The sequence below is a fragment of the Meles meles genome, chromosome 9, assembly GCF_922984935.1.
Source record: "Meles meles chromosome 9, mMelMel3.1 paternal haplotype, whole genome shotgun sequence".
Taxonomy (NCBI): Eukaryota; Metazoa; Chordata; class Mammalia; order Carnivora; family Mustelidae; genus Meles; species Meles meles.
In genome coordinates, this window is record NC_060074.1 from 34,369,883 (window position 1) to 34,384,466 (window position 14,584).

The following is a 14,584-nucleotide window of genomic DNA, read 5'->3' on the forward strand; positions in this document are numbered from 1 at the left end:
ATTTCTTCAAGTAAGTTTTCTACACCTTTCTCTCTCTTCATTCTTCTGAGACCCCAATAATGTGAATGTTCACTTGATGTTGTCCAAGAGATCTCTTAATCTATCCTCATTTTAAAAAAATTATTTTCTCTCTTTTTGTTGTTAAGCTTGTGTGATTTTCATTATCCTGTCTTCCAGATTGCTGATACATTCTTCTGTGTCCTCTAAGTTATTGTTGATTCCCTCTAGTGTGTTTTTTAAAAATTTTAGTTACTGTATTCTTCAACTTTGATTAGTTCCTTTAGTGTTTTTAAAGTTATCTCTTTATTGAAGGTCTCACTGAGTTCTTTCATTCTTTTCTTCAGTCTGATGAGTATCATTAATTTAAATTCTTTATCAGGCATATTGTTTATCTCTGTTTCATTTAATTTCTCTACTGAAGTTTTTCCTTGTTCTTTCTTTTAGAGTATATTCTTCTCTCTCCCCATTTTGCTTGACTTTCTGTGTTTGTTTCAGTGGATTATGTGAAATGTATCTCTTCTAAAGTTGCAGGGATGGTCTCCTACATGGTGACCATGTGCAGACTGTGTGTGCTTGATGGCTTTTGCTTGAGCTTTGACTGTATGTGCTAGGTACTCTTTTAAATCATGGCTTTTTACAGAGTGAGTCAGAAAAAAATTATAAAAGAAAATTATAAAAGGAAAGAAAAAAGAAGAAAAGAAAAAAGAAGAAATAAGGAAGAAGAGAAAAAAAAAAGAGATAAAGAAAGAAAAGAAGAAAACCAAAAATAAAAGAATAAAAACAATGCAAGACAACACATAAATTTTAAAAAGTAAATAAACCAGGATAAAACAATAAAAATTACCCCCCATCCAAAACCACAGCTTGTTTTCTGAGCCCCAGCACGACAGAGCAGCTGGTGTGGGCTTGAGGGTTCTGGGCTCTTGGAAGTCATGAGCTCATGAAAAATACTGGACTCCCTGATTGTGGTGTATGGACCCTGCTTCAGTCTAGGCTTTTAAAGTGGGGGTGGGAATGTAAACTGTGTTGTTCTCTAGTCCCCCTGACCTGGAGGACTTTCTTGCAACTCTTTCACCACTTGGCAGAGTTCTGGCATTGTTTCTTTTATATGCTATCTCCTCTTCTAAATCGTGTTTTTTTGTTGTTGTTTGTTCTGTTTTTTGTTTTGTTTTGTTTTGTTTTTCTGTGCCCAAGGATAGAGGGATCTATTCCAAGGCCCTCAGTAGTCTCCCTCCCCACTGCTCTTCACAGCATTGGGTTGGGTGTTCCCTTTGTTACTGTGTCTCCATGTCTCTTGCTCTTCTCTTGCCATTCTCTCTGTCTTCGGGTGTTCTGTAGCTGTTCAGTCAGCCTTCAATTCTTCTTTAGGAAGAATTTTCCATCCATAAGTGTAATTTAGTGTGTTCCATGGAGAAAGTGAGTTCAAAGTTTTCATATGTCAATATCTTGAACCCAAATGTCAGCTTGCAACTCCTTTTGAATGGGGTCTGTTCTCCAGAGCCCCCACTCTTTTCTGTTACTTATAGTCCCTAATAGGCATTTGAGTTCCTGACTTATAGAAGTTTGGGGCATAGAATAAGACAAATATAATTGGTGAGAACATGACTGGGATCGACTTCATATTCTTTGTGGTTCATCATATTTAAAAATCTCAGAAGGTTTACTATCAAACAGTATAATGAGTCAGGAAATAGAAGTGGGCTTTGTTTCTTTAATCATAATACTAAATATTTAATATCAAAGTTTAACATTTGATGGGTGCTTTTTACTGGGCAGTGTTGGAATCATGTAGTTGTTAATTCAGTTCAGTTCACAGAGCATATATGAAATGCCAATCACATATTAGTCATTAAACTTGGTATTGGGGATAATTTGTCATTACAGCTTTGTCAGTTATGACATTGTAATATGGGTGGTTGTCATTTATTTATTTAGTTTTTTTAAACTCTTTGGTAAATGTTTCATTTAACTGATGTTAACACAAAAGTCTTTATTTTGTAAATGGCAGAAAATAAAATTGTGCATAAACTAAAAACTAAAAATGCCAGGAATCTCATAGATTACTAGCTTAATTATCTATTGAGTATGTGTCTTTATTCCCAGATGAATGTGCTTTTAAATCTCATTTGTATTTTTCCCCTCTGGTTATAACCTTACTCTACGGTACATCTGTTTTAATGTTGAGATTATTGTTAATCTTAAATGAATATCATAAATAAAAGAAACATTTGACCCATTATGTGGCTTTTACCTCAGGGTATTCATTGATTCATCCATCTGCCTTCTAGGAACCTGTATGAGACTATTAAAATCCTTTCTTAGAAATGGATTGGACCATTCTTACCCTTTCATTGCTTCACTGCTTCCACTTCAACTTAGCCCCAGATTTGGGAGCCCTGGAGTGTGCTTCTTAGTATTTACAATAGTGAATTTTAAGTTTCGCCATCTAGCAGAAATCAGCCGAGAAAGCTTATTTAAAATGGGAATTTCTGGTTTGCTCCCTGTTGGTCCCCCTACTTCTATAGTTAGTTCAGTTGTCTAGGGTGAGACCAAAGAATCTGTATTTTAATACTCTGCCTATTTTAATATATTTGTTTAAAAAGAGTATTGGCATTTGGATGGAAACAAGGAATCTGCATTTTATTTTTTTAAATATATATTTATTTTAGAGAGAGCACACACATGGTGGGGAGAGGGGCAGAGGGGATGAGAGAGAGAGAGAGAATCTCACGCAGACTCCCCACTCAGCTTGGAGCCCAGTGCCGGCTCAATCTCAGGATCCTGAGATCATGACCTGAGCCAAAACCAAGAGTTGGAAACCTAACAAACTGAGCCACCCAGATGCCCCAGAAGTCTGCATTTTAATGCTCTGAATATTTTAATATTCTAGTATACAAGATATTAGTTTTAAAAGGGTATTGGTATTTGACGATGATTGCTGTAAACCAAGATGGGGAAATATTCTCCTGAAAAGAAGTTCAGGAATTGAGAGAATTCTGAGATTTCCAACTCCTAAATAATGATCATCTGAAGCCTTTTTGCCCTCCTTCCAAGTAGGTTTAGGCTTTGTCATTAGTGAACCCTATTAGTTAATAGTTAAACTATTGTATAAACAATTGCTCTGAGCCCACCATGGATGCTATGGGAGTCTGCTGTGTTTGTGTTCCCATGCCTGTGACATAGGATATTAAAAGATGAAATGAATTAGTATCAGTGAACTATCAACCAAGAATTAACTATAAGGATAATCACTCTTGCTTCTATACCATTAATCAAAACAAGAACTTTTTTCCCCCCTATATTTGTTGTAAGTTCATCTGGAGAGGGACCCTTATAATGTAAACAGCGGCATTTCTTGATGGCAGAAGGCAGCTACCGAACACTACCATGCAATTTAATTTAATTATGTTTAATTGCTCATTGCTGCATAGGAGACTGCAATAGTCACTGTACAGCAATCAACATTAGTATTCAACAATGACATAAAGAAATTACTTCCATTTCTCGGCCAAATCCATGGACAAGTCCACTGACCTGATGCCAAGCATTTTGTGTGTCTTACTGGGAATCTTTCCAGAGCTTTGTAGGGGAAGACACTGACCCAGAGGGGCCTCAGTGTTCTCATTTTGGGGAATCAGCTGTTTCTTAAATTTCATCACCCCACACAGCCTATTCTGCAATGGTACTTAGCTGGTTTGTGGTCTGATTTGGTGAACACTTCAAAGAACTTGAATTTTTGGAATATGAAGACAAGTCCATGGGTAACTGGAAACTGACTGTCTTTATCTTGTCCCTAAAGAAAGCAGAATAAGAAGATAAGCAAGACTTTTTAGTGAGCCTTTATATAGAACATCTACTTTTTTTCTAAGCCACCAAATACTGCCTAAACTGTTAAAAGCTCATTTGAAACATATCATAATATATTTTGTTTAGTTATTCAACAATAATACACAAATATATTGGAATTGACTTTTGATTAAACCCAATGAAGAATATTGATGAAACTAAATTTAAAACTATTGAGGGAAGATTATTCTCTTAATGTTTAAAGTTAAAGAATATCATATTGTCTCAGGTGAAGGGTCTTTCACATTGGAAATCTTCAGGTGAAATGAAGCAGAAACTTGAGGCAATTATTTTATAATCCAGATCAGTCAGCAATTACAGACTTTGAATTAACAAATATCCATCACACCTGAACAATAAAGGGGAGAGAGGAAAGACAGCAACGAATCATGTCATCTGAGGGATTAAATTATTAGATAGAATCTTGACATAAATTAGGATATACTGTTCTCAGGAAAAAGTCAAAAGAATGGTGTTTGAAATTATTGCCTTTTCTCCAATATTGTCCTCTCTCTGTTCCTCTTTCTTTGTATTGGATAAGGCGATCATTTCACTGAGTGGCATATAGTGGTGTGCATTGAGGGGAACACATCTGCTCCCTCCCTTGGGAGGAAGGTCAGTGGTTCCATATGTTGGAATCAATAAAATAATAACTGCTCTGTCATTTATTACCCCTCACTTGACTATCTCATTAATTCTTCACAAAAACTCTGAGGTAAATGCTATTGTGATTCCTTTTTTTAATTTTTAATTTTTTTTTACAAAAGAATAAACTATTGTATAAAACAGACTGATAACTTTTTTAAGGCCAATGATGCAGTTGAGATATTAGCCATCTGATTTCAGAGGTTGCCTTCTTAACCATTTTGATATGAAAAGGAAAAGATACAGTTGACCCTTGAACAACACAGGGGTTGGGGGCACCCAGCCCTGGGGCTGTGGAAAATCTGTGCATAACTTTTGATTCCCCCCAAAGCTTAACTACTACCAGCCTACTATTGACTTGGGACCTTACCAATAACATGTATAGTTGATTAACATATATTCTGTATGTTGTATCTATTATTTACCATATTCTTACAATCAAATACACTAGAGAAAAGAAAGTGAAGGGTAATCATTAAGAAAATGTTCCTTAAGAAAGTCATAAGGAAGAGAAAGGACATTTACAGTACTGTACTGTACCTATTGAAAAAAATCCATACATAAGTGGACTGGCTCAGTTCAAATCTGTGTTGTTCAAGAGTCAATGGTGTATGTACTTAATGTATCTGGTTTCTCCTATCTGCAAAATGAATAATATAGCATTTCTAATTAAATTAGTGATTTATTACTAATTTATATTTATATTAATTTATAATTTATTAAAAATTAATTTGAGTATAGTTGACACACAATGTTACATTAGTTTCAGGTAGACAACATAGTGATTCAACATTTCTGTGTCTCATGCTATGCTCCATATGGACGCCTTCTCCTAATCTTAAGCTTTTTCATAAATGCAGGACATTAGATTTCTAGGTTTCTAGTTTCTCCGAAAATTCAGGAAAAATTAAAATTCTGTCTCTGGTTTTTGGAGAGCATTTGTTCTTAGAAATATTGACATTGGCATTATTCTGTAAAACTCTTTCTTGGTATAATAACAAAAAGGCTCACAAGCAAATTAGATACAATGTCCGACTGCTTCAAAAGCCAGTTCAAACAAATTGGTTCTTGATAAATCTTTTGAAAAAATTTTTAAGGACTATGAGAAAGTAAATGAATTTACAAAAAAATTAGAGGGCTAATGTAATGACATGTTACTTTACTAGTTAATCACCGAGGACATAAAAGACAAAATTAAAAAAGCACTATAACAAAAAAATACACGCTTCGTTCTTGTCAACAGTTCTCTGCAATTGAATGGATTTTATGCCAACCCAGCTGTTGATTTCAAGCCATTAATGACTTTCTTGTTTTCACACAAACCTGCAATTGGCTCAGTCTTTCCCATTAAAGTAGATTCTAAATTACCAATAGATTGTGTTCTAAATAGTTTATTCCTTGGCAGCTTGGAATTTGGAAAACATTTGTTTTAGAAAAATAATACATTATAAACATTGGCTAGGCTCCCAAACAATCACAGAAAATAATATGAATTTTATGAAAATTAATAATACTTTATTTCTCAACATGATAGGTTTGTGAGAATGTAATGGATTAAGTGCAAAAAATAAAACATTATGATAATGTGCACTGCACAATTTCAAAATAGGCAGACACAGACTGAAAAGATAGATGTGCATCAAAATCTACATGGTGGTTATTCAGACAGTGAAGTTATGGAAGATTTTCCTTTTTATACTTTTTTACTTTGAATGTTGCATTTATACTTTGTAATTTGCAATTTTCTTATTATAATGAATATTTAGTTCCATTATATAACTGGATATATATATGCATTTGGATATATATGTATACATATATATATAATTTTTCAAAACAAAGGACATTCCTTTTTATGATGAACATTTAGTGTATATATATATATGTGTATATATATATATTTTTTTTTTTTAGCAAAAGATGCATCTCTGCCTTTCCTCTCTCTTCCTTCTGAAAACACATGGTCATTGACACACAGTGATTCATTATACACTTCTTGTTTCCGTGTCCCACATCTGCTCTGCCAATAAATCTTATGAGCTCCATATTCAAAGTATGCCCAGAAATCACATCCACCATTACTACCTTGGCCAAGAAATGATCATTTCTTTCCTAGATCATTTTTTTTTAGCCTTAAACCTGGTCTTTTTATTTTCTGTAATGTTTTCTTATAGTCTTTTTAAAGCAGGACTCCCAACATGATCCTTTATTTTTATTTTTATTTTTAATGAAAAGAATATGTTATATACTCGGTTCACTTGGGATAAATCTAGAATCATTGGAGGGGAATGGAAGGTCACCCTTAGTGCTTTGCCTTCATCTTCCTCTGTTCTTTTTTTTTTTTTTTAAAGATTTTGTCTATTTATTTGAGAAGGAGAGAGTGAGAGAGAGCATGAGAGGGAAGAAGGTCAGAGGGAGAAGCAGACGCCCCATGCAGCTGGGAGCCCGATGTGGGACGTGATCAGGGATCATGACCTGAGCTGAAGGCAGTTGCTTAACCAACTGAGCTGCCAGCTGCCCCTTCCTCTGTTCTTCTGCTTGCTCACTCTCTTCCAGTCACACCAGCCTCCTTTCCCTTCCTCAGACACGGTCCTGAACCCCTCAGCATCTCTTGCATTTGTTGTCCTCAATTCTTGGAAAGTTTTTCCCACCCAGAAATCCTCAGAATGCTTTCCCTTTTTACTCAGATGGTGAGGTATTTCCTAGCTACCATGTATACAATTTCAATAATGCTTGCTTCTCTAACCCTTCCTTTTCCCTTTTAATTGATTTGATGTTCTCTTTCATACATATCACCATCTAATATAAACAATACACTTTTATGTATTGTCTTACTTATGGATTATCATTCTACAAAGGAATATGCAGGAACTTCTGATAATTTTTTTTCCCTCTTTATCTTCATGGCCTAGAATCTTACCCAGCACATAACACGCCTCCAGGATTATTTGTTGAATGAATGAATGAATATAATGAAGTTATAGAAAAAAATAGGTCAAAAGGATAGAAGCAAAACTCATGATCACACTTGCTCATTGGCAGGACCAGGGAAAAGAGATATAGGATCATTCATTTAGCAACATCTTTTTCCTTTTATATATAAAAATATCTGAAAAAAAGTGACAAAATTCTTGCAGAGTAGAACAGTGATCTTTGTAACTTTCATTCCTGAATATTTTTGAATTTTAAAACTTTTCAGAAAGATATTTTTTTACTAGCTTTCCAATAATCACAGGACAAAACACACACCTGTGAGCCTTGCCCGGAAGGCCTCTTATGATGGTTTGTGCTCCCTCCTTCACCCTCATTCACTTGACTACTTTGGTTTTCCCCATAGTCATGCTTCCTTCTGTCTTGTCTTTTCTGCTCTACCTGAGGTGATCTTCCCACTTTCCCCTGCGTGACTATATGCAGCTGTCCTTCATGACTCAGGCTACTCTCTCTGTTCCTGTAATAGATCTTTCTGTAAGTGAAATACAGTTTTCATCCTGTCTTGTAAAATCCAAATGAAACTGGCTCAGCCGTTGTGTCCTGCATCCTGTGGTAGGTCCAGTGCTCTTTCCAGTATTGAAGAGAATCCCTGCAGGCCTATCACTGTTATCTCTTGATTTGATTTCCTGTCACTGCTGAGCTTGATGATTTCTTTATTCTCTCTGCACCCCATTTATTCCATTTTCTCTTCTTCATGAGAACCCAGGCCTCTTTTTCTCCTCGAAGGAGACTCTCCCTAGAAAGTCAGGGCCTAACTGGGAATTGGAAGTTGGGGGTGGAGCATGTGGGAGAGGGGAGGTCATGCTCTAGCCTTATGGAGGAGATAAGTTGGACTTGATAGTGACAATTTTGTTCTGAAAGTGGCCCTTGGCTCTATCCACTCCTGGGGTCACCATCTGACATTCCTCTTAGAAGACTCTGCCCATCTCTCAAATGTCTTCTTAAATCTCTCTTTTTCACAGACTGAGCCTACCTCCCCAAACATCAGCTCCTGGATTTTGAAAAACAAATTTCTTTTCTCTTTGTCTCTTGACCCTCTTGAGTTATGCCTTTTTTATACCACCCAAAAGTCACTGGGTCACTTCCCCCTCAAGAATAGTCCTCTCTCGGAGTGCCTGGGTGGCTCAGTGGGTTAAGCCTCTGCCTCTGGCTCAGGTCATGATCTCGCGGTCCTGGGATCGAGCCCCACGTCGGGCTCTCTGCTCAGCAGGGAACCTGCTTCTCTCTCTCTTGCTCTGCCTGCTTGTGATCTCTGTCTGTCAAAAAAAAAAAAAAAAAAAAAAAAAGAATAGTCCTCTCTCAGAGAAGACTTCTGTGTTCAGTTCCTAAAATAAGTGTGTCTTTTCCTTGAGAAGTATTTTGTTAGAGTGATCAGTTCATTGGTGTGTCTTTGTCATGGAATGAAAGTTTTGAACGTAACGTTTTGGCTTTGCTGAATCTTGTATCACTGGGGGCCAGCTCAGAGTACAGTCATTAGTGCTCGATGAGTAAGGGCAGACCGATGAAATCTTCTGCTCATAGAGGAATCTGTTAGAGTGACATTTGCTCTCAAAAAATATTTCTTTCTTTTGACCCCCTAAATGCACATGTGAGATGGAAATTATTTTGGCCTAAGACACTATTTGGTTTTGTTTCCTCCATCTAAGACCTTGCCTATTGATGGGAATGCCTGAGTGCTTTCATAGCACGTGCCTATAATCTAACTTGAGGCAGATTGTACATTACCTGGTTACATTATCAAAAACATGATCAGGAGAAGTTCTTTGGTTGGAACTAGTGCTGGTTAAAGAATCTTCTGCAAACATCTTTTCTTCATTGTTTTGCTTCTTAATTGAAGAACATGCCAGTGATTTAACTCTTCCTTGAGCTCCTAGAATTCCACTCTTTGGGTGTCTTTCCCTAGGTTTCCAGGGGTCATTTGCAGCAAATGAATGAATTGGTGTGGAGATGGAATAGCGTCTAACAATCATGACATTGCCTGTGTAGGAGACACAAAATTTAAGCTTATGAAAATTTCACCTTTAAAGATGTCCACGGATGTCATATTATATTAATAGTACTTCATTAAAATGACCTAAACAAAACTATTACTTTTGATTCATTTTTTTTTCACATAAACTACATCTAGTCATTCATTTATTTGACAAATAACTGAGGGCCAGCCCACATGTCAGGCACTTCTTTATGAGATGGAGATGGGGATAGTGGCCCATTCAAAACTCTTGCCTGCATAAGCTTACTATCTTGTGTGCAGACAGGTGATAAACAAACATTATGTGATAAAACTCAGGTAGTGACAGATCCTGGAAAGTCAAGTTAGGCTGATAAAGGCAAGGGGATAGAGACATATGAAAGAGGAGGTCTGGAAGCTGTTTAATAGTGTGGTTGGTGAGACCTTTGTAAGGATACAGCATTAGAATAGAGACCTGGACATGTAGAAATAATAAAACAAGACTTTAAAATGGGGAGAACATGGATATTCTAGAGATGACAATGCAGGATATCATTTCTCTCTCCTTCTAGAAGATTGTAGAAGAACATATTCATCAGAGCCTCTCATCACAAAAATTGAACTGGCTGCTCCATTTGTGTGTCTTGACTTTAGACTTTAGTTGAGACGGTCACCATGAGGAGGCCTGTTGACCGAGAGACGAGAGCACAGGAGGTCTGTGGAAAGAAGCAAAGATGTCTCAATAGAAAACTGGAGTGTTCTTGAGAGAGATGGAGGGATTTATGGCCTTGTTTGTGAGGGCTTTCAATTCAATTTTTGTCTATAACTGTCTTCCAATAAACTCTTTTCTTGATGTGAATCGAGTATTCTCGGCTCCTTATAACTCAGGCACTTCGATTAAAAAACCTTTGTTTTAGGGGGTTTAGTTTGTCTGAATCCCTGTGGCACCATACTAATGCTGACCAGACATCCAGTTCTTATCCAGGGGGTGAAGAAGCCTGACCTCGGGTTGGTTTTCATTTTCTGGAACACTTAAGGTGTGTTTGCTGAATCTTTTTTCTTTCTAGTCACAGCCTTGGCATGAACTAGCATGGATGTTTAAGAAAGGCTTGCATCATGTTTGGGTTTTAAGAGTGCTAGAAGCACAATTATTTCTTAGTTTAGTTTGCTGCCCACATCTGCAGAATGCAGACAGCAGATTATTAAGGCCATTGCAAAACATGGAGGCTGCCTTGGCTTTTTATGGTTTGGAAGAGTGGAAGATCAGCTTTCAGGCAAGAGTTTGGGGCAGAGGGAAGTGTTTTAAGTTCAAATCTATCCGAAGTGTTTAACTGCATGCAAATACTGTTCCTAAACTATCCTTAAATACTACTTTGGCCATCATCTATAATTTCTATAATTGTCTAAGAACAAATTTATGGCCATTGACAATCATAAAATTTCTATTTGGAAGGATTATAAAGTATTCTCTTTAAAGTGAATGGTAGGAAATTACAAACCGAAGAAATTGTGCTGATGATGGCAAGGGGAAGTTTATTCTTATTTGGAACCTATGCTTCAGTTTGACTGACTAGCAACTTGGCTCTTTGTTCATCGCTCTGGGTCACAAATACAGACTCAAGTCTGTATCCTTTAGTTTCTTATGAGTAAAAGGCAAAGGATATTCAACACAGCATCATGGGGTCATTGGCACAATTTCAGAACTTGCTGCCAAATGCAATGTATTTGCCAGCAAAAGATGTGAATACATTGCTGAGAATTGGAGGTCCAGCGATGCTGGGGGATCCCTGTAAAGAGCCATTTTTTTTTTAAATATATAAAGGCAGCATCCCTGAAAATGCTGGTTGGATTTCATATCCACCGAATGCTTATCCATTATTACAGATGCTTCCATGAGAATTTAGCCAGCAAAGACCTCATTCTAAGCAGGTGTTCTTCTGCATTCTTACTATATATATATGTCCCCATATATACTATAGATACCCCCTTATTACAGACATGTAATATATATATATATCCCTTTATTTTCTATATCTATATATCCCCAAGCAGCTGTGTTCCTGGGCTGTAGGATATATATGTCCATATATGTATGTGTCCTACTCAGCATTGACCAAGTATTACAAAACTGGGACTGCCATCTGGTGTCCTCATGTTCAGGTCAATATTCTTCCTACTTATGGCCCTTACTTTCATGATAGTATATCACATTTAAGACACAGAAAAATACATGTAAAGTAACTCAACTGGGCTTCCAAGCACAAACTTAAATCATGTCTCTTTCTGTGTTTAACTGATACAACTAACTAGAGTTCCCCCAATTTTACCAGTTTTTCACCAGTCTTTTTTTTTTTTTAATTTTATTTATTCACTTCACACAGTTCACAAGTAGGCAGAGAGGCAGGCAGAGAGAGAGGAAGGGAAGCAGGCTCCCTGCTGAGCAGAGAGCCCAATGTGGGGCTGGATCCCAGGACCCTGAGATCATGACCTGAGCCGAAAGCAGAGGCTTAACCCACTGAGCCACCCAGGTGCCCCTCACCAGTCCTTTTTAAACTTAGTGCTAACGTTCTTATTGGGAGTTACCATCCATATGTTGAAGAAGTATGCTATCAATTGTGTGCGTAGCTCTTATTAGCAGTCTAAATTTTCCTAAGCTTGATGGCGTTCAGGCCCTAAGAGTGGAAAGGATATACTATACTTTTTGCTCTTTCACTGGTATAATACTTGTTGTAAAATAGCCACAATATATACTAAGACTCAACTTATGTTTTTTATCAGGATAAGTTTTATAGAAAATAAATTTGATGGAGTGTCGTTTGCTTTTGGAGTAAGGCAGTGGTTTTCAACTGGGGGAAATTTTGTCCTTCAGGCAACATTTGGAATCTCCAAAGACATTTCGTGACTAGAGGGTGAGAGGCAGGTATTACTGGCATGTAGTATTTAGAAGCCAGAAAAGCTACTAAACATCCTATAGTGAAGACAGACCCATACAAATACAGAGCTAGTTAGTACAAAGTGTCCAAGATTGCAGAGGTTGAGAAACTTTAGGGTAAGGATGTATTAAAAATATCCATATCTTTCTTTTCTTTTCTTTTTCCTTTTTTATTTTTTTTTTTAACCAGGAGAAAGTCTAACCTCCTTGTCAGTTACTCTTTTAGTTTTATTAAATAACCAGCAGACAGAACTACTCAGATCTAGAGTTGCACTTGACAAAAAGGGAAAAAGCCCCGATGGGAATCTCTTCTCAGCTTTGAAATGTAGGGTCCTGTGCAGGAGAGAGACCTCTCCAACAGAGAAAAACAGTTGGCAAATAGGACATGTTCCCTTGCCAACCTGTTCAGAACCTCTAAGTGGCATCACCTGAAGCCTTTGACAGATGATATTGAAAGGGAGTTGAGTATTTAATGACGTACATCAATTTTATTTGAATATGCTGCATGTAGGCAAGCACTGATCATTTAAATGCAGAATGTAGTTTTTGCCCTGCTGGTTTCTGACTTTGTGTAGAGTCTTAACAGTCAATATTCTTCTCCCATAAAAGGTGAAAGATTTGATTCTTAGAATGTATCAAACACTGACCCTGTATCTTTTTAAAAAATTAACATACAATGTATTATTTGCTTCAGGGGTACAGGACTGTGATTCATCAGTCTTACACAATTCACAGCACTCACCATAGCATATACCCGTCCCAGTGTCCATCACCCAGTCACCCCATCCCTCCCCCACTCCTCCCTTCCAGCAACCCTGACCCTGCATCTTGAAGCCTTTGACCTGTATAGGACATTGAATTATGGGCAACACATGGATAAGAAACAACATCTGCCATTTGTTGTGTGCTTGCCAGGTGTCTAAGCACTCAGTCTATTATTACAGAAAGATAGGTACTATAACCATGTCAGGTAAGTACTCTAACATCCCGACATAGAAAACAAAGGTGAACGATTTCTCCTAAGTATCTCTGAGTCAAGTGGATAATGAATGACAAATCATTTGCAACCATAATTGTCTGACTGTAATAATCATACCTTGAGCTACTGTGCAATATTGTAACTTAATAAGTGAGCATGGCTTTTGACACACACCCATTCAATGTTCTATGATGTGACATTTAAAAGCTTGAGGTCAAGAAGGAAAAATACACATTGTTTTTAATGTGACTGATTTTCACAAACCTACCATTTCCACCTTTCCCGGAAGATCTGGAAATAGTTTTTTTTTTTTTTTAATGTTTTATTTATTTGACAGAGAGAAATCACAACTAGGCAGAGAGGCAGGCAGAGAGAGAGGAAAGGAAGCAGGCTCCCCGCGGAGCAGAGAACCCGATGTGGGGCTCGATCCCAGGACCCTGAGATCATGACCCGAGCCGAAGGCAGAGGCTTTAACCCACTGAGCCACCCAGGCGCCCCTGGAAATAGTTTTTGATGTTGCTAAAATATGTTGCTTGAAGATGCTAATGATTTTTCCCCCTAGGGATTTAAAGGTAATCTACCAGGAGAAAAAGGATGGAACTCACCACTACCAATACCAACTTCTTCAGTTATGTGAGAGGCACAATAAACCTAATGTTTAGGAGGGCTTTGCAAAGATGGGCACAGCCCAGAAGAGCTATGGACATTCAGTACCTTGATGTTCATGCACAGCTGGTGCCGCATCAATGGAAACATCACCGTGAAGCGTTGCTGGAGATTTTTCGGATGCTTTTTCGAGGTTACCAAGGTCTGTGACTTCCTCTTCCCTATCATCTTCTGATTCTCCCCTGGGGCCTAGGGTTCTCTGACTACTTGAAGTCAGCTTCATCCGGAGGACTTGATTCTCTTTCTTCAGCTTGTTGATCTCTGCCCGCATTTCCTGGATAATTCTTATGAACTGGATGTTAGCTTCCATTTACCTTTCTCAGGTGGCTCTGGTTTGCTACTCTGGGGAGACAGGTCACCTTTTGCTCATGGACCAAATGTATAGTCTACTCAGCAGGACTGGTCGATCCCACCCATAAACCTTCCTGAACAATAGATGTCACTCTTCTCTGGGCCATCTTTCAGCACCTGGGGAGTTAGACTGTCAGAGAGGAAAAGGATCTCCATGACTTATTCATTCTGGGGTTTGTTTTTCAGAACAGAGCTTTTCTTTGTATCTTTCATTTCATATCAA

General features: G+C 37.6%; 1 protein-coding gene across 1 annotated transcript; it reads right to left on the bottom strand.

Moving 5' to 3' along the window:
• Positions 1-3,669: 3,669 nt before the first annotated feature.
• Positions 3,670-14,320, bottom strand: CCDC195 (coiled-coil domain containing 195). The gene is made up of 4 exons (XM_046018567.1): positions 14,059-14,320; positions 9,228-9,460; positions 7,735-7,740; positions 3,670-3,825 (listed from the first exon to the last, which is right to left on the bottom strand). Exons 1-4 carry the CDS (start codon positions 14,318-14,320, stop codon positions 3,670-3,672), a joined length of 657 nt encoding a protein of 218 aa, XP_045874523.1.
• Between the last annotated feature and the right edge of the window lie 264 nt (positions 14,321-14,584).

Excerpts from the sequence above, each read along its gene's own strand:
- CCDC195 (XM_046018567.1), bottom strand. The coding sequence starts at position 14,320 with ATGGAAGCTAACATCCAGTTCATAAGAATTATCCAGGAAATGCGGGCA. Across the intron at positions 9,461-14,058 it reads AGCTGTGCATGAACATCAAG|GCAATGTCATGATTGTTAGA; the intron begins GTACTGAATGTC and ends TCTCCTACACAG.